Here is a 20,093-nt window from a genome sequence, read left to right as displayed (position 1 = left end):
GGATATTATATTCACTTGGCCGATCTTTAAAGTGAAATATAGAATTGTAGAGAATAGTTTTATCTTAAAAGATTTTCCTGTCCCATTGATAGGGGTGAAGTGTTTTAAATACACATACGTAATGTATACATGAATGGCCTTCTTATGACATTCTTTTCTAAATAGTCCATTTATTATTATAAAATCTCGCCCGACCAAAATGGATTGTTAAACGTCAAGTTATTATTGTTCGCCAACGAAGCGTTTCGCGCTATTCTACCAAGCTTATAGCGTATATCAGTATTGGGCCAATGTTTATTATGTTTCAACATTTGTCCTTAGTACGGTCGTTAGTTTAAAAAGTGTCGGAGGACTTATACGAGGACATACCAGACATCTGTTTTGGAATTTGCTGAAAATAAGTTCCAGGCGTCGCTGATTGCTTGTTTACCCATATCATCGATCGATTGAGATATTGAACTAAATGTTGACTGATTTTGCGGACATTTAAATCGACTGTTACTCGCGTGTTAATCGATTTCCAGGACACCTGCGGATTAATTTACCTAGACAGTCAGAATAATTCCACATGGAGGCTTTCTTGCAAAACGGCATGTTGAAATCGATTGAAAGAGAACAAAATCTGGGGAATTCACCTATTTGAAACGCATTTGGTATTAAACTCACCCCGTGACTGGATATCCATTTATTTGATTTCGGTGTATTCTTATGGGTATATCATTCTGCTTAGGAGGAATGAATGCATATTGCTTAAAGGATTAAAGTATACGTGTATAAATTGACAAAACGTTTTTGGATAACCGAATTACCAACTGAAGTGTAAAACGAATGGTGGTGTAAAACAGTTTTATTAACTTGATACTTGAACGCGCCAATCCCATTATTGGATGTGTAAGTGGCTTTTAATTTGTGATAAAATTCCGGTTACATCTTGGATATAAATGTGTAGTGTGTTTCCTTCCTGGGGTATATAACTAGAAGGATAATTCATTATGGATCCAAACATGAATTTCTACCCCAACATGAACACCTCTTTGAATAACTCGATGGATCTGAGCGCCTTAAACATGCAGAACATACAAGACCTAACCCCGGAACAGATTCTGCTGCTACAGCAAATAAACGAGCAAAGGATCCAGGCTTTACAGTCTCAGCTTGCGCAGACATCGCTAGCGGCGGGGTCGGATCCATATGCGAGCAGTTTCCAGGCCATATCCTCCTCTTCACCTACCCCTATTCACGTCACGATGGGACAGATGTACAACACGCAAATCCACCACTCGTGCGTCAGAATGGCCCGACGAGCCCCGTTATGCCGGGATTTCAAATGGGGATGGTCCCACAATTGTCATCTCCGGTAGGGACAGTACCGCTAAATTCCCCGATTATGATCGACATCAATGGCCAGTTGCCAAATGCCAAGTCTAACCCTAGAACGGATTACAATCAAATGGCTTATCCTAATGCCACTAACCGTATTACAACACAGATGGCTGGCCAAAACCGTGCACAAGTGCCAACTATGAATGGCCGTCAAGCGGAAGTCCCAGACAGCCTTCCTCTACGCTACACAAATCAACCCCGAGGTACCAGCTACTCTAGCAGTAACTATAGCTCATCCCCGGCTTCAACTCCGCATGATTCCCCTGCGATGCCAAAGAAACCACAGGGTCAAGACATTCCCGACGGTACTAGATTCACCGGTGACCGACCAAGGCAACGGATGTCTTCTCCGCCACCGGCAAAACCCCCGTCGTCTAGTAGATCTAGTACGTCGTCGGCATCAATTCCTGGGTCCCCTGCAAGCTCGGGACCTTTATCGCCAGATAGTAGTACATGGTCGGACGCCTCCGGTCAATTGTCTCCAGCAACGCCGAGAACAGCAAACGGTGATGCTAGATCGCAGATTAAAATAAGCCGTTACAGATGGAAACACGTTATCCGCAGGATAAGTGCTACACATGCATGAAAAAGGTTTACCCGATGGAAAAACTTGGTCCTGTGAAAGGAGTTGTTTATCACAAGAGCTGCTTCCATTGTAAAACATGTAACACTACCCTGAATCTAAAAACTTCACTCATAGTCAGGTAGATCAGTTTGACCTTTCTGTTTATTGCAAATCACACCAACCGTCAACAGAAAAGGGACCGAAATTAGACGCTCAGAGCATTGAAATTAAAGCAGCTCTTAAAGCACCAAAGCAGGGAGGTGTGCTAGGCGGAGCTGAGCGCGTGCCTGAAAATAAATATAGCTATGACGTAACTTGTCGTGAAATGGTGCATGCGCGAAAAGCACCTGTTGCACAGCTTCAATCTGGGGTCAAGGTCGGTAGTAATGCTTGGAGTAAATCAAAACGTGACAAATACACGGACAGTCCAAGGGAAGTCGTTAAGCACGATACACCCGTGCCGGAATATGACCAGGAGGAGTACCACAGACATAAAGTGGAAACAGAACCTGATTACACGTGATGTAATTGGGGGAACACGTACATAGTTATGATTATTTTACTCCCTGGTTAATGTTATGACGTTATATTTTGCTTAAGATGATGTTATTCCATATCATAATAGAAACATCATATTACATGAATATATATATATTAGATTTCACTATTTTGGAACACATAATACTTGAGTACGCCTATCAATGTTTTCGCCTCACCGGCTGGGAGCCGATGGCCCACAGGGAATTAAGTCAGACTGCCATTTTTGTTACCCAAATCTCACCCTGGTACAGTGAAACTTGTCAATGTCCCGTGGGTCGGGAATGTTCCAGGCATCAACATTCATTTAAAAAATCCGGTCAAGTCTTTTCCCGAATGGCGGTCTCATTGGGCCTGTCAAAATCCCGCCTGTCAGGAACCATCCTCTGTATAAAGTCCCCTTTATGCCCGACTACGCCCGCTTTAGCAACGCATTGATAGGTGCAAAAGCTATTTGGATGTTATACATGTATATGTAATGACAACGGGTACCTGTGTATATATACATGTACGTGATATTTAATGATATTATATTTCCGTAGCTACGACTAACACAATGTTAATCTCATTAACAGTGACATTATATGCAAAATGCTCATAGTTGTAATCCATGTGTTGTTTTTTAGATAAGCACAAATGTGCATTGGTAAAACATTAGAAAGTTGTATGAAGAATCATTTCAAAGATAATATTTACAAAATATGCTTTAGGACTCATGAAAGTCTAAGTCATTCTACACATAATGTCACCGTAGCTACGACTAACACAATGTTAATCTCATTAACAATGACATTATATGCAAAATGCTCATAGTTTTAATCTAATGGTTTGTTTTTTACATAAGGACAAATGTGCATTGGAAAATCTTTTTAAAATTGTATAGATGATCATTTCAAAGATAATATTTTACAAAATATGCCTATAGGACTCATGAAAGTCTAAGTCATTCTAACACGTAATGTCACCGTTGCTACGACTAACACAATGTTAATCTCATTAACAATGACATTATATGCAAAATGCTCATAGTCTTAATCTAATGTGGGTTTCTTTACATTAGCACAAATGTGCATTGGAAAATCTTTTGAAAATTGTATAGATGATCATTTCAAAGATAATATTTTACAAAATATGCCTATAGGACTCATGAAAGTCTAAGTCATTCTAACATGTAATGTCACCGTAGCTACGACTAACACAATGTTAATCTCATTAACAGTGACATTATATGCAAAATGCTAATAGTTTTAATCCATGCATTTATTTTTTAGATAAGCACAAATGTGCATTGGTAAACATTTGAAAGTTGTATGAATAATCATTTAAAAGATAATATTTTACAAAATATGCCTATAGGACTCATGAAAGTCTAAGTCATTCTAACACATAATTTCACCGTAGCTACGACTAACACAATGTTAATCTCATTAACAGTGACATTATATGCAAAATGCTCATAGTTTTGATCCATGTGTTTATTTTTGAGATAAGCACAAATGTGCATTGGTAAAACATTTGAAAGTTGTATGAATAATCATTTTAAAGATAATATTTACAAAATATGCTTTAGGACTCATGAAAGTCTAAGTCATTCTACACATAATGTCACCGTAGCTACGACTAACACAATGTTAATCTCATTAACAATGACATTATATGCAAAATGCTGATATTTTAATCCATGTTTTTTTTTACATAACCGCTAAGCACAATTGTGCATTTATACATCATTTGAAAATTGTATGGATAATCATTTCAAAGATAAAATTTACAAAATATGCTTTAGGACTCATGAAAGTCTAAGTCATTCTACACATAATGTCACCGTAGCTACAACTAACACAATGTTAATCTCATTAACAATGACATTATATGCAAAATGCTCATAGTTTTAATCTAATGTGTTTTTTTTTTACATTAGCACAAATGTGCATTGGAAAATCTTTTGAAAATTGTATAGATGATCATTTCAAAGACAATATTTTACAAAATATGCCTATAGGACTATGAAAGTCTAAGTCATTCTAACACATAATGTCACTGTAGCTACGACTAACACAATGTTAATCTCATTAACAATGACATTATATGCAAATTATGCTCATAGTTTTAATCTCATGTGTTGTTTTTTTACATCAGCATAAATGTGCATTGGAAAATCTTTTGAAAATTGTATAGATGATCATTTCAAAGATAATATTTTACAAAATATGCCTATAGGACTCATGAAAGTCTAAGTCATTCTAACACATAATGTCACCGTAGCTACGACTAACACAATGTTAATCTCATTAACAGTGACATTATATGCAAAATGCTCATAGTTTTAATCCATGTGTTTATTTTTTAGATAAGCACAAATGTGCATTGGTAAAACATTTGAAAGTTGTATGAATAATCATTTCAAAGATAATATTTTACAAAATATGCCTATAGGACTCATGAAAGTCTAAGTCATTCTACACATAATTTCACCGTAGCTACGACTAACACAATGTTAATCTCATTAACAGTGACATTATATGCAAAATGCTCATAGTTTTAATCCATGTGTTTATTTTTTAGATAAGCACAAATGTGCATTGGTAAAACATTTGAAAGTTGTATGAATAATCATTTCAAAGATAATATTTACAAAATATGCTTTAGGACTCATGAAAGTCTAAGTCTTTCTACACATAATGTCACCGTAGCTACGACTAACACAATGTTAATCTCATTAACAATGACATTATATGCAAATTATGCTCATAGTTTTAATCTCATGTGTTGTTTTTTTACATAAGCACAAATGTGCATTGGAAAATCTTTTTAAAATTGTATAGATGATCATTTCAAAGATAATATTTTACAAAATATGCCTATAGGACTTTGAAAGTCTAAGTCATTCTAACACATAATGTCACCGTAGCTACGACTAACACAATGTTAATCTCATTAACAATGACATTATATGCAAATTATGCTCATAGTTTTAATCTCTTGTGTTGTTTTTTACATTAGCACAAATGTGCATTGGAAAATCTTTTGAAAATTGTATAGATGATCATTTCAAAGATAATATTTTACAAAATATGCCTATAGGACTAATGAAAGTCTAAGTCATTCTAACACATAATTTCACCGTAGCTACGACTAACACAATGTTAATCTCATTAACAATGACATTATATGCAAAATGCGGATAGTTTAAACAATGTCTTTTTTAACTTAGGCACAAATGTGCATTGGTAAATAATTTGAAAGATATCATTTGCTAGAATACTAATCAAAATCATTTTGCCAAATTATCATAATCTTAAACCAGGGTTCATACAGCCATGCTAGCTAAAAAATGAGGAGTTTTCATGGAGATTTCAAGAATTATCATCTGATTTTCAAAGCATAACTGGTGGTACAGGTACATAGTTATCCTGTGTTTTATTCAACTATGCGTCTAACTTGAGGGCAGATGACGCCCTGGCATTGTACTGATGTCAATTTTAGTATGCTATGTTTACAATTGATTTGTGTTTATTTTCATCGTCAACCAGCCATGGATTATTATAATACAGCAAAATACCTTTCTGTTGAAAATCGCCATTTTCAGAGACCTAAATACAACAGTAATTCAAACATTTCTTATACCAGGGTACATACAGACATACTTAAGCAAAGACTAAACTGATGCTCATGTAAATTGAACATAGAAATTTAAAACTTGTACCATACCTACCTTGACACTCAGGTGAACAGATTGGAAAAGCAAAGAGCTAATAGCAAATTGCCATCAAGATCAAGAGAATTTTGGATAAATATGTATATTGCTTATCACTACTGACACTTTATTTGGAATTGGCAGGCAAATTGTTTGCATATATATCATTGTACACATAATCATAATGCTAACTCGGGGCTAACAAGCTTACCCTAGTTTAGAAGGGGAACTTTTAACATTGATCTGCCCATTCAAAGAGTGCAACAAATGCAGGATACCTATAATCTTATATTCAATACCTACTTGTATACAAATGCTTATATTTGAAATTTCCAGGAATAGTTAATATAACTGTTTGCAAAGACATCACTTGGGCACACTGCTAATCGCACTCATAATGGTCATAATGTACACAAAGTGCTCCGGAAAACAGTGATTTTTGTGGGAAAGTATTTTACCACCCCTGTGCCTTGCAAATTTGAAAAAAAGTCGAAATTGGGAAAAAATACAATATCAGAACAAAATAGCAAATATAATGGCAAATATACATGTTTTTACCTTTAAATGCAAACATACTGTGAAAGGGTTAGATTTGTAAAGATTTTGTTTACTTTTCTACAAATCTATTGCTTTTTGATTCATTTACATAATCTGCATTTGGGAAAGAAAACATCAATTTTAGGGGAAAACAGACTTTTTGCAAAGGGAAGCAGCCTTTAGATGGCAGTTAATTGCACTAAAAATCATGGAAAAACAGACATTTTTTTGCATAGGGAAGCAGCCTTTAGACAGCAGTTAATTGCACTAAAATCAAAATCATTGGAAAAACACTGTTTTAATCTATAAAATGTAATAAACAATGATCATCATATTTATTACCTGAATTGAAAATATGATTTGAGCTTTAACAAATTGCAATAAACGGAAAAATTGCCAAATTAAACTTAGCTCTCAATGAGTGTTGGTTGTCTGGTAGAGGTGGACAAGGAGACTATGATCACATCATACTGTGGTGTCTGCTACGATTTGTCAGGGGTAGCACTGATGATGTAGGAGATTATAATACCTGGCCATGTTGACGCAACAAACGTTCATCAGTTCAAACTTGCAAAGCAGGAATAATCTGAAGACAACAATTTAAGGTTACTAACATAGGCATTTAAACAATTAAACAAGCAACTTCATTGAATTGATATTCCTTACCATATAAGGCAAAGGATATGGCATAGATGGAAGTGTTGGTGAAATATTCTAACCAAACATATTTTTATAAGATTTGACCTTTAAACCTAGTTTTTGACCCTATTGAAATTCGGAGATATTTCATCAAGGGTCACATTTTGTTTAAGTTTAAATGTAATCTGACCGATAATTACCATTTTATGGTTAGATTTCTTATTTTTATCACATTTGAACCAGTTTTAAATTTATCCAAGAGATCAACAAGGCAAAACATTCTGAAAAAAATCCCATGTGACCCACTTCAACATGCAATTGGGACTTGATCAAGGGAAACATTCAGTCCAAGTTTGAAGATAATCTAACCAATCAATACCAAGATATGGTATTGACACTATAGAAATGGCTATAGAAAAAAGTAAGATTTCACCTCATGACTTATTTTTCATCACATGTGACTCTGTTTAAAAATGTCCAAGAGCTCATCAAGAGAAACATTTCTGATACACGTCCTGTTAAAACCCCCCATTAAAAGCATGAGAATCTAATTTCGGTACGATTGGGATATAGTACTAATGTTACACTGCTTGCCCAGATGCACACATGCACATGCCCACCATTACTATATCCCCTTTGCATTTTGGCAGGGAATAAAAATAATACATGATAATATCAGTAATTAACAATGTATTCATAATTGTTCTATAACAAAGTATATGTATAAAGAAAAACAATAATCTATTAAAATAATTATAAAATATGCAATTTATAATCTATAAGTCATTATAGTAACATATCAATACAAGTGCATACCAGGAATATCCTTATCCAAGAATCACATTAACTTGTTATAATGTAAATTTCTTCATTGCCTTTTTAAACTTTAAATAATGTGTATTAATGTGTATTTTGCTATATCAAGCTTCTAGAAGTTAGCATAGGAATTAATAAAAAGGGGCACTGCAAGGAATAGTAATTGGTGTCAACCATTGTTAACTTGGGTTGGAATGAATAAAAAGGGGCACTGCAAGGAATAGTAATTGGTGTCAACCATTGTTAACTTGGGTTAAAGTGTCACTCAAACTGACCAATGGTCACTCTTCCATAAATGATAATTTGTAATAGTGATTATAGTCTGGTCACTGGCTTCATATAAAATTGACATGAAACCCATAAAATTTTCATGAGTTACATATTTTACTTCCTTTGACAATAATTTAATAAGTATCAAATTCAATCAGAAATTGAAACACTGAAACACATCTCTATCACAGTAAGTTGATTGGAATTAACTCCTGCTTTGGTGTACAAAGTAAAGTGACATTTAACCCAAAACTCTTTTTTTCTTCAGATTTATCAAAAGGGTCGCTCCTACCAACAATCTAGCATGAAATGACTGAATAACAATGTCAGAAAATCTCTAAAGCCATATTGAAAATAAAACAACTAAAGATCCTTAGTCAATCAGGGGTCGACATAAAAGCCTCCTTTTTCTTCAAATAGTTGAGCTAAAAATAAACACTGTTTAGAGACACATGGTAAGGGCCACAACACCAATGAACTAGAGGCACAAACACATAAACACCACATACATAAATACAACCACCACATACAGACCACACACTCATCAAAATACGTTGACTGATAAATTATGGAATTATCACCTTGGAACTTCCAGTGAAACCAAAGTTCACTGGAAACCGAGTCTACCTTAGGTTAAAACTAGTTTGCATGGCGCCATAACCTCACATTTGTCCCAACATTAATCAATAATTTTACTAAATTAAATTAAAAAAAAATATAAGCTCTATCAGAGCACACATCAACTAATGAAAAAAATGCAGGATACGGTCAAGTTTTATTTCAATCCATTAAGTACTTTTCAAGATATTGCCTGGACAATCTCCTTTTTTCAAAAACTATCAGATAAGGGAAGTTTCAAGGGAGATAACAAACAGAACGCAGGGCAGGATTATGGCTCTTAGGTACTGCACACTTTTTCTAATTAACATATTTCTACATTTCAAGTTTCGTTTCAATCCTTTTCCAATATATGGCCCATACAATAACAATCAAGAGCTGTCACCCGAAGTTACAAATGCCCCCAAAGCGGTACTCAAATGTGATTCAAAGGCCATTTAAAAATTATATCTATGTCAGCTTTATATGTCGAGCACATGTGGCATGTTATTTCGATATCTGTCCATACCTGAGAAAGCTACAGCCCGGACACGATTATCTATTCTTTATGTCCTTATATGCAGCATTCCATAGTAAACAAACACTAAGTGTGACCTTGACCTTAGCTGTCGCGAAAACATATTATATACATGAAACCTATTATCCCGAATATTACATCAATATAACATAAGTATCTGAAAAAATAATGTGGGGATTAAAGATTGTTATAAAGACTTTTGAGATACACAATAACTTTGTTTAAACTCACGCACAGAAGATGAAATATCAGTTCGGTAAAATTGGCGCTTTTAATGTCAGTAACTGGACAAATCGGCACGAAATAACCCGGTCAATTGGTCACACATATATTCGGCACTTAGTTGTCTCGGCACCAAAAAGTATTAATATGACATGTCCACTGGCACCGGATTTTCAATCAGTATACTGTACAGTACAAAGTGCATATTTATAAAAAAAAATCTATTTTTTTTCAAATTTTCGGTATTATAATTTCAGTTCGTAATTATAGTTTGAAAAGCCGGTGCCAGTGGAAATGTCAATTAAATTCTAAGAGTAAAAGTTGATATGCCGAAACAAAAAACATTCGGTTCGGATTAATACACGTCAGAATCATCGTCGAATTCATAACGGTACTGGTAGGGACGAAATTTCAAGCTACTTTTTGTTATGCATGCGAAAAGGTTGCATGTCAGTCAATACTGAACATGTTTTAGTGGGATTTTTTTCGAATTGTTCGAACCTCTACATTGTTTCGTAATTGCTTGTGTATGTGGTCTATTCATTTGTGTCTCTTGTTTATTGTTGTTTGTGCCCTTGTATTGTGCTTCTAAACAGGGTTTTCGTTTTATTATTGACTAAATATGTAAACTTGTGATCATGTAATAATTTAACTGGACTAGTTCTTACAGTTTATCTCATGATCTGCTTTCTTTTTCCTTTCAGGACCTGGCTGAGCAATTTTAACTTTCAGTAGACAAGGCTTTAGTGCCAAACTGAGTGGAGGCAGATGCGAAGATCTCTAGGGGACTTATTACTATCAGCAGACCAGGCCATGGAATGGGTGACAACTTACTTGACAACGAGCCCCATCAACATGTACAAGCTAACAGCCATTCGCCTGCTCGTCTCCTGAAGCACAGCTTATATGATCATTCATAATAAAATCCCATCAACAACCATCAAGAAAATAAATTATTGAAATCAGTAATTGTTATGGAAATGTCTCAGAATGATTTACTGACTCCCTCATCATATGGCCAATTATGAGCACAATTTTAATTAAATTTTATCTACAAACATTTATGACAATTTATTGGTATTCCATGCTGATACGAGTGAAGACATCACACCGTTCTCCCCTCTCAAGCAAAGTGCTCTACAGCCTACTGACAGTGAGCATGCTTGGGCCTCCAACTTCTTAGGTAGATTTTACCAGGCTGGTGGCAGATTCATTGACTCGTTTGCATGTGTAAAAGTGTAATTTGTCAACAAGCAATGTCAAATGAAAAAAAAAAACAGTCTCATTACCGGATATTAATATTTATGTTTGGTTTATTTATTAATATTTCATTTATTGAAATCTTTTATCATGTTGATTAAAATTATATTTATTCAAACACTTTTTTTGATGTATGTCTATATGATAATGAAATAAATTGGGTAAATATGTGGGGGGTTTTCTACTTGTCTTTATTACATGTTCTTCTTTCATGGTCCTAGATCAATCAATATCAACTCGATATTTATTATGTCTCGCCTGTAAATGGGGAGACATATTGTCTGTTAACAGTTGTTTGTCTGTTACAAATCTTGTCTGCAGCATATCTCTTGAACCACGTCAAGGATTTTGAAATTACTTGCCACCAAGGTTTATGATAAGATGATGTGCAGGGTGCATGATACAACCACCTCAGTCAAGGTCAAGGTCACACTTAATGTCAAAACTTCAAATTACTACATATTGTGTCTGCTTCATATCTCATGAACCGCTTGAAGGATTTTGAAGTAACTCCCCACAAATGCTCACCATATTGAGGAAATGTGCAGAGTGCATGTAACAACCAGCTTGTTTTAAGGTCAATGTCACAGTTTAAAGGTCAAAGGTCATATGACTACATTGTATGTCTGCTTCATAACTGGTTAACCACTTGCAGGATTCAAAAATACCTCACAAAATGTTCATCATATTGAGACGATGAGCAGAGTACAAGGTCAAGGTCAAAATTGATAGGTCAATGGCTATTTGACTATATCTCATGTCCACTCCATATTTCTTGAAACCACTTCAAGGGTTTTGAAATAACTACCCACAAACGTTCACCATATTGAGATGATGTGCGGAGCACATGTAAGCCCCAGCTCAGTTCAAGGTCAAGATAACAGTTAAAGGTCAAATGTAAAATGACTATCATATGACCATATTCTGTGTACGCTCTTATAGTTTGAACGACTTAAAGGATTTTGAAATAACCAGAACTGTTCACCATATTGAGAGGATGTCCTGATCGCATGTAACAACCAGCTTGGTCAAGGTCAAGGTCACACTTAAAGGTCAAAGGTAATACTACATTTCATGTCTGCTTAATATCCCGTGAACTGCTGAAAGGAGTTGGAAATAACTACCCAAAAATGTTTACACCATATTGAGACAATGCGCAGAGCACAGTTTACAACTAGCTGGGTTTTAGAGAAACATTTCAAACTTGGCTTTCAATATACATTTAACGTAGAGTGCATCACTTTAACATAACTACAATGACATAAAGATATAGTCTTACAAGTCTCGAACATTTTATTCAGATGACAGTGTCAGCAACAGATGGTACTTTTTGTGTATGTAACTTTGTTTCTAATTCAAGTGTTCAATGTCGTAGAACTGAATGAAACAACCATAAGGGGAGACATTTTTTCATGACAAAGTTTTCATAAAACTGTTTAATGTGACCTTGGAACTACTGACCCTTAAAACTACTAGGTTCATATTTTTATTGGTCAAGAAACATATCACTGATGTTTCATAGTCTTACTACAAAGATTTCCACATAATTTTGGCTGTGACCATGACCTTTGACATACTAATGCAAAACCCTACAAATAAGTTTCATGGTCCTATGTCAAAATATTCTTTAGTAACTGTGCAGACAGTTTTCATAAGATCGTTGACCACAAACTTCGACCTATAGACCCCAAAAAACAATAAGGGTCATCTATTGGATTAGGGCAACCTACAACTGTTTCACTGGCAGCCCATCCAAGGTTAAATTTTCCAAAACTATATGTCCCATTTCTTGTGCAACTTTGACCCCCAACAAAAAAGGGTCATTAACTGGTCAGGGGTTAACCTACCTGTGGAGTTTCATGCAGATAAAATAGTTTTAACACTGTTTAGTGTTGATCAAGACCTTTAACTGTAAAACCAGGAGGCTTATCATATTATATCAAGGAGGTTGCAGGATAAAGCGTCCTACGGTCAAAATGACCCCATTTTGGTCAAAACATCCCCATCAAGTCAAAACATCCCCGGTAGCTAGTCAAAATGTACCCACGACCAAAATGGGGACTTTTTGACCATGGGACGTTTTGACTGTAAATCATCAAAGACAACTTACCACAGAAGTTTCATTTTTGATTAAGACAGCAATCTGGTTGCTTTTTATTGTGCTGTACACCATATAAAACATAAAGCATAAAACAAGAATTGACTTGTTAATTTGTTTATTTTTCATTCATTCATATTAAACATAATAATGTGATTCATTTGTTACAACAATACAAACAAAATTAAAATATCATTTATTACCACATTTTTAAATTCCATATTTAATATTCAACGTTCAAAATACACAAATTTCTAACCACAAGGTTTTCAACTTGTGAATAGTACATGCATTTGGAATCTGCAAAATTGTTTATTTATTCTGCTTTACCATAGCAATGAAATATTTGTTGAGGAAGAAATGATTCTAAAGCTTTTAAACACTTAACTCTTGGAATATTTTACATAACAACGTTGTGGCAAAAAGTTTTGGCATCTCTTAATGTCAGTCAAACAACCATGGACATACATTCACAAGAAGAAAAGTAACAAATAAATAGATGTATTCTATTGAGCATCCACTGGACTCAGATAATATGACAATTCTGTACACATATTTACAATTTAATGTGACTAACATGGGCTTAGTATTGCACACACTTTTCATCTATAAATTTTGTACAACATATTTAATTTGAAACAAATCTAAGATAAGATAATACCTTCACTCTATCATGACAGTATTCTATATTTAGGTATCAAAAAGTTTAATAAAACAGAATGTTTTAAACCAGAATATCAATATTTTGCTGAAAATGATCCATAATTCTAAAACTAGAAATCTGCACATTGAGCTATAAAAAAAACCCCTACTAATGCACCCTCTTTTAAACATTTACAAATCAAGGGCCATAAATCTGAAGTGAATAATTTAATCTAAGTTCTAACTCTTATCAAACATGGCCAAGATTTTCATTACACAATGTGATTACATTTGGGTGAAAATTCAATGAGAAAAGCTCGCGCTTTGAAGGGGGGTCATGAAAGTGTGACAGCATGAATGACTTTGCCACCTCCAGACAACACGATCCCTTAATGAGTAAGTGACATAGAATCATGACTGATATTCATGATAAATCTGAAATGCATAAAAATATAGAACTGTATTTAATTTTACCACCATTAATTTGAAAACTTCATTTTTAGCTTGAATTATTTGGTCCCTATCATGCTCAGAAACAATCACAGTTTATGGGAAGATATATAATTGAAGGGATTTCATTTTATTTGCAAAAACATATACAATATACATTTGTATGATAATGTAAGTTTTACAAGTCAAGCATTAGTCAATACAATCATTCTCATAATAAAACAAAATCTTTTGATTTTAAACAGTCATCTAAAACATAGTAATAACTCTATATACAATTTAATTTGAAATAAAAAAAATGAAAAATAAAATATCACAAAAGAAATGAATACAATATTGGTAATACATGTATAAAACAAATGCCTAAAACATAAAACACAACAGCATTTGTTTGTACACAGTGACGTTACCATTTAAATTTGAAAACCGGTGCCATTTTAGACATGATCATGTTACCAGCATATGAAAATCATACATTACCAGCATATGAAAATCATACATTACCAGCATATGAAAATCATACATAAGTTTTTCAAATAAATAGAGGATAATATTTTGTTTCAGTGTAGAATCACAATATATTTCACTAACTAAAAGTGGTGTTCACTACGTGAAATATAATGCGATCTTACACTAGAACAAACAATCTTTCTTCTTATCATAGGCCTAAAGAGGTGATACAGTAAGTACATTTAATTGTAGTTTTTATGGTAAATGGTGTCAACTTTAAAGCGAACTTAATGTTAGTTCGGAAACAATGTTTAGGTTGTGTCCCAACCCTGTGCACACCGACTTTATTTAGAAGTGCGCGCGGGGTAATATTACAAAACAGTGATAAATATCACATAAACATTTTCACTGATTGAAACAGTGAAATATTTTTTTTATTCCACTGATAAATCTTATCAAACCACAGAAATGCATATAATAAATGTTTATAAATAAGAGAGTGAAAGTGAGGTGAAAAATATACATTAGGCTTTTTTCATTTTTGAATTGTCCAAATGTGGTTGGTTTTGTTTTGTTAAAGATTCTGTGAATGAAAAATAGCAGTGCAGCAGATAAAGATTGGGAAGGTGAACAATTGTAAAAAATAAGTGAGAAGCAAAAAATGATTACTGCCGAGAAATGGAAGCACATATGTAACAAGGCTCTAAATCACTCTAAACCACAGAATCTACAGTCTATGAAATATTCAGAGGAGAGTATTACTGACCAATTCATCTGTATTGGTTCACCAAGTATTAATATTTATATTTGCTTAGTCTTTTATAAAGATAAAACTTGACGTTCATATTGTACATACAATAATGACCTCATTGTTTATCACAATATTCGCTCCTGTTGGATAAGCGCGACATCAATTAACCTATGACAAATACTCAATTGCAAAAAAATATTGCTTTTTTTAAATTGTAATAAATAATTATTTAAAATGTAAATATAAGTATTGATGACATTTATTCTTGCATGTACACTGTATGAACACAGTAGGGCAAGTATGATCAATCCTTAAAACATACTTTGAGGAAATCTCTTAGAACCCATTCAAAAAGAAAAAAATGCTTTGCTGTAAAAGTTTCAAACTAATGTTTCATTAAAAAATATATTATTGATTAAGCTAACAAACAAACAGATTTACTTTAAAAGGAACCATGCCATGTAAGTCCATAGATAATGAATAAAATTTGTATGTCTGAATATTGAAATAGTGTTTAAAAACATGAACATAAAATCAGAACTTCAATTTATGTTAAAACATGACTTTTTATGATGTTAACAATCAGTAATACCCTCGTCCAAATCCATTATGGGAGCCCCTTCATTGGGATCTATATTGATGCTATGAAAATGAGATTCATTGAAAACTGATAATACACTGCTAGAAAAGATGACAATAACTATTTTAAGTAGAAAAAGAAATCTAAATGAGATAAAAGTAGTCATATCAACTGAAGATACTAGACATTTCTGGAGCTGGCATGAATTAAGAATTGGTATTTTTACATTGCGATGTCCCTCAAGGAAACATACAGTCTAACCCTGTTGGCTTGAACTCGCTTGGCTGGAATTCATTGTTGGCTCAAACTGGATGTTAAGGACAGATTTGTTTATACTGAATGTAAGCATTCCCGCTTAACTTGAATTTTCTGAGGCTTGATGTACTTTCGCTGGTCCTTCAGAGTTTGAGCGAATGGGTTTTGACTGCAGAGGTTAAAGTAAAAACAATTCAGGGGAAAAATTAATATCAACACTAACATGCTTCTGCTTAACTAAATGATTATATTACACAATGCAATTTCATCATATAAAGAAAAGTTAAAAATGTTAAGTGTCCATTGTCTTCAATGATAAGCGCTCTTGACGACAACTTGATTGCTAAATAAAATTCAGGCGCTTACTAGTTGTGATCGCTTTAAAGTTTGAAGTTGTTGACATCAATTCCAACAATGTATCATAATTGACATTGACAGACAACATCAGACTATGTGTATCAAGAAGCAGAACACGTATCAACTGTGTGTATCACTAAGCAGAACATGTATCAACTGTGTGTATCAAGGAGCAGAACACGTATCAACTGTGTGTATCACTAAGCAGAACACGTATCAACTGTGTGTATCAAGAAGCAGAACATGTATCAACTGTGTGTATAAAGAAGCAGAACACGTATCAACTGTGTGGATCACTAAGCAGAACACGTATCAACTGTGTGTATCAAGAAGCAGAACACGTATCAACTGTGTGTATCAAGAAGCAGAACACGTATCAACCGTGTGGATCACTAAGCAGAACACGTATCAACTGTGTGGATCACTAAGCAGAACACGTATCAACTGTGAGGATTACTAAGCAGAACACGTATCAACTGTGTGTATCACTAAGCAGAACACGTATCAACTGTGTGTATCACTTAGCAGAACACGTATCAACTGTGTGTATCACTAAGCAGAACACGTATCAACTGTGTGTATCACTAAGCAGAACACGTATCAACTGTGTGTATCACTAAGCAGAACACGTATCAACTGTGTGTATCACTAAGCAGAACACGTATCAACTGTGTGTATCACTAAGCAGAACACGTATCAACTGTGTGTATTAAAAAGCAGAACATATTATATTCTTGAAGCTATGTGTACCATTTTATATAACACATATTGCCAGACAATTTGATCAGTTGATTATCAGAACTACATTCAGCAAGAGTGTTTTGTATAAGTCTAAAATTTCATAGAATATTTCTCAATTAAGAATGGTTTAATATCAAATATTATGTAATTATGCATCTAAATGGCAAGACTTAACACGACTCCTCACATATTCAAACGTTTTAGACCAGAAAAGTATCAATTCAAGTATAAAAGTAACATGATCACAGATTTAAATAATTTAGCTTCTATTATTATATTTACATATCTTCATCGGAAATTTCTTCCATTTTTTAGTCTGCAATTCCAGTAAAATAATTTTCCAGACAACTTCATTTAATCTTAATGTAAGCGCACACACAAACATAATTCTCATGTGGTTATTGAAATCGGTAAGAAATTGAAATTGGAGAATTATTCCAGAAACTTCAAAGAAAAGCCTAATGAAATTGTTTGTGTCTAGTACATGGATATGATGACCTTATGCGACCTTTTTCAATATGAATTGCCAATCAAATCTGCAAGCATGCTCATTTTTATAATTAAAGACAGTGTAAATAAATGTCAAGCAGTTCAACATATATGGCACCGAAGAGAACTATTTGAAGACTTGATTTTGGTTTTCAACAGTAAAATTAAAGCAGTTTTGGATTCATTAAAAGTGAGTATTATTGATTACACATGATGAGTATTATATGAGATATGGATTAAAAGATTAATTAACAATACAAAATACAAAAATGAAACACCAATGAAAATGTTTCTATGACTAGTTAACATGATTATAACCATAAAAACAAACAGTGAAATTAATAAGCTGTCTCAATTCAAATTTATTGAAAAGCATTTATTCTTTGACACAATCTTACATATTTAATATCAAAATGTTAACAACACGTACATTTCATTTTTAAGTGGTTTTGTTAAAAAATAGTGAATCTCTTAAGTCACAACCTTTATAATAATTGATATACATGACACATGGACAAAACAATCAAAAAAACGTTTGAACATGAAAAATTCTCGCTTCACATTGTATATTAAAAGCTAAAAAAAACAATCTCTGAATTTTCTGTCAAACGTTTTCTTGTTTTGAACAAATGAAACAATGAGCTGATTGTTCAGAACTTCCTTAAAGTTAACAACATGTATTACCAGCAAAACTTAAAAGTTACCAGTGTAACTTAGAAGGTGAAGTTTTTGCAACATCCTGATATATTAAAATCAATTACATATAGCTGAAAAAGGTGTCACCTTGCTAGTTAGAAACACTGCTGATCACAAATGTGTCCATTTTAATTCCATAGCAACCAAGTTGTGAAGTTTAACAATAATGATGTTAACACCATTGTTAACTTTAACGAAGTTCTGGATAATTAGCCCACTGTGAAGCACTATAGTCACAACCAATAGGTTTGCCAATTTTGCCACTAAAACAATAATTCCACCACAAATGTTCATAACATGCAATAGTTAGTACCAGATACATGATGAATTAATAACAATATTTTATTGATGATATTTTTTCGTTGATGGTTGCGGTTTTTTTCTGAAATTTTCTTTGAGACGTAATATCAAAGTATGCCACAAGACTGTAGTATCTAAAAGGTCTTGCATGCTTTTTGTGTTAAATATTATTGTGGCACTTTAGCAAACCTTAGGCTCCCTATTAAAGCAAAGAAAAATGACCCATATCAATTTGTCATCGCATTACAGTACTTAAGATAATCACAATTGAGGGTAAACAACCTATTTTCATGGACATTCTCCAAAACCTTTTGCCTTTATGGGCTTTTCAGCCATTACTCAGTCTAATTGTGAAAATCTTATAATAAAGTATAAGATTTAAAGTGTCATTTAACATGTATATATAAATATCTGGGTTACCCATCTAGTGTTACTGAATCCATTAACTTAAGGTAAATGTTATGGAATGTTCAGTTTTGTTAAGAAATATTTACACCAAAGTATCTTTGTACAATTAATAAATAAATTCTATGCACTTTTCTGCACAAACGATTTGGAATCAAGTGGAATTTTTTTTATGCCTGTGAAGACAGCAATCCATTCAAGAGAAACAACCACTGTGTAACTATCACATGAGTTCTGTTCTAGTTGCCTCCCTTAGACCATAAAAATTCCACACCATCTTCCTTGGAATTCTTCTAATGGAAAAAATGCAGCAGAGTGAGAAGCGCAGGAAGTGTTTGAATCAACAAGTAACAAGTTCTAACACTGAATGTTGATAAGAAACTGCTGGATTGAAGACTTGAGGCCCCGCTAAGCGGAGGACTGTATGCTTCATCTTGCTGATATAAATGTGCGTCACCGCCTGAAATAAAAAACATTGTTTCATGAATTTTAAAATCAAAGTTATGCGTAAAACTTTCATATATTATTTAAAAAATTTATAATACCTATTCCATCCTTACAAGGAGGACTATAACCTTTAGTTGATAAATATATTATTCTTCTCTTTGCATAAATAAATAGCTAATTGAATTGCAGTTACCATCTTAAATTATCAATAACAGCTGGGTATGTAATCCTACTCCCAGATAACGGGTAGATTTTTTTTCTTGAATATCTTTTATTTGAAATCTATGTCAACTATAATCAAGGATAGAACATTTTTCTTTGATTCTGGCTCATAAAAATAACCAATGAAATCAATCTTCTGTATAAGTATT

General features: G+C 33.6%; 1 protein-coding gene and 1 pseudogene across 13 annotated transcripts in view; one reads left to right on the top strand and one right to left on the bottom strand.

Moving 5' to 3' along the window:
* Window positions 1-280: 280 nt before the first annotated feature.
* LOC128217121 (uncharacterized) overlaps window positions 281-20,093 on the top strand; it is a 219,034-nt pseudogene continuing 199,221 nt past the window's right edge.
* Window positions 13,261-20,093, bottom strand: part of LOC128217117 (neuroglian-like) — a 102,444-nt gene continuing 95,611 nt past the window's right edge. For all 13 annotated transcript variants that reach the window (XM_052924004.1, XM_052924009.1, XM_052924008.1 and 10 more), the window contains one exon: window positions 13,261-19,735. In XM_052924004.1, coding sequence (XP_052779964.1) covers window positions 19,569-19,735 — 167 coding nt within the window. In that variant the 3' untranslated portion in view covers window positions 13,261-19,568. The remainder of the gene's footprint in view (window positions 19,736-20,093) is intronic.

Source organism: Mya arenaria, chromosome 14, assembly GCF_026914265.1.
Source record: "Mya arenaria isolate MELC-2E11 chromosome 14, ASM2691426v1".
Lineage (NCBI taxonomy): Eukaryota > Metazoa > Mollusca > Bivalvia > Myida > Myidae > Mya > Mya arenaria.
Note: the sequence above shows the minus strand (reverse complement) of the source record. Positions and strands in the feature narration are given on the sequence as shown.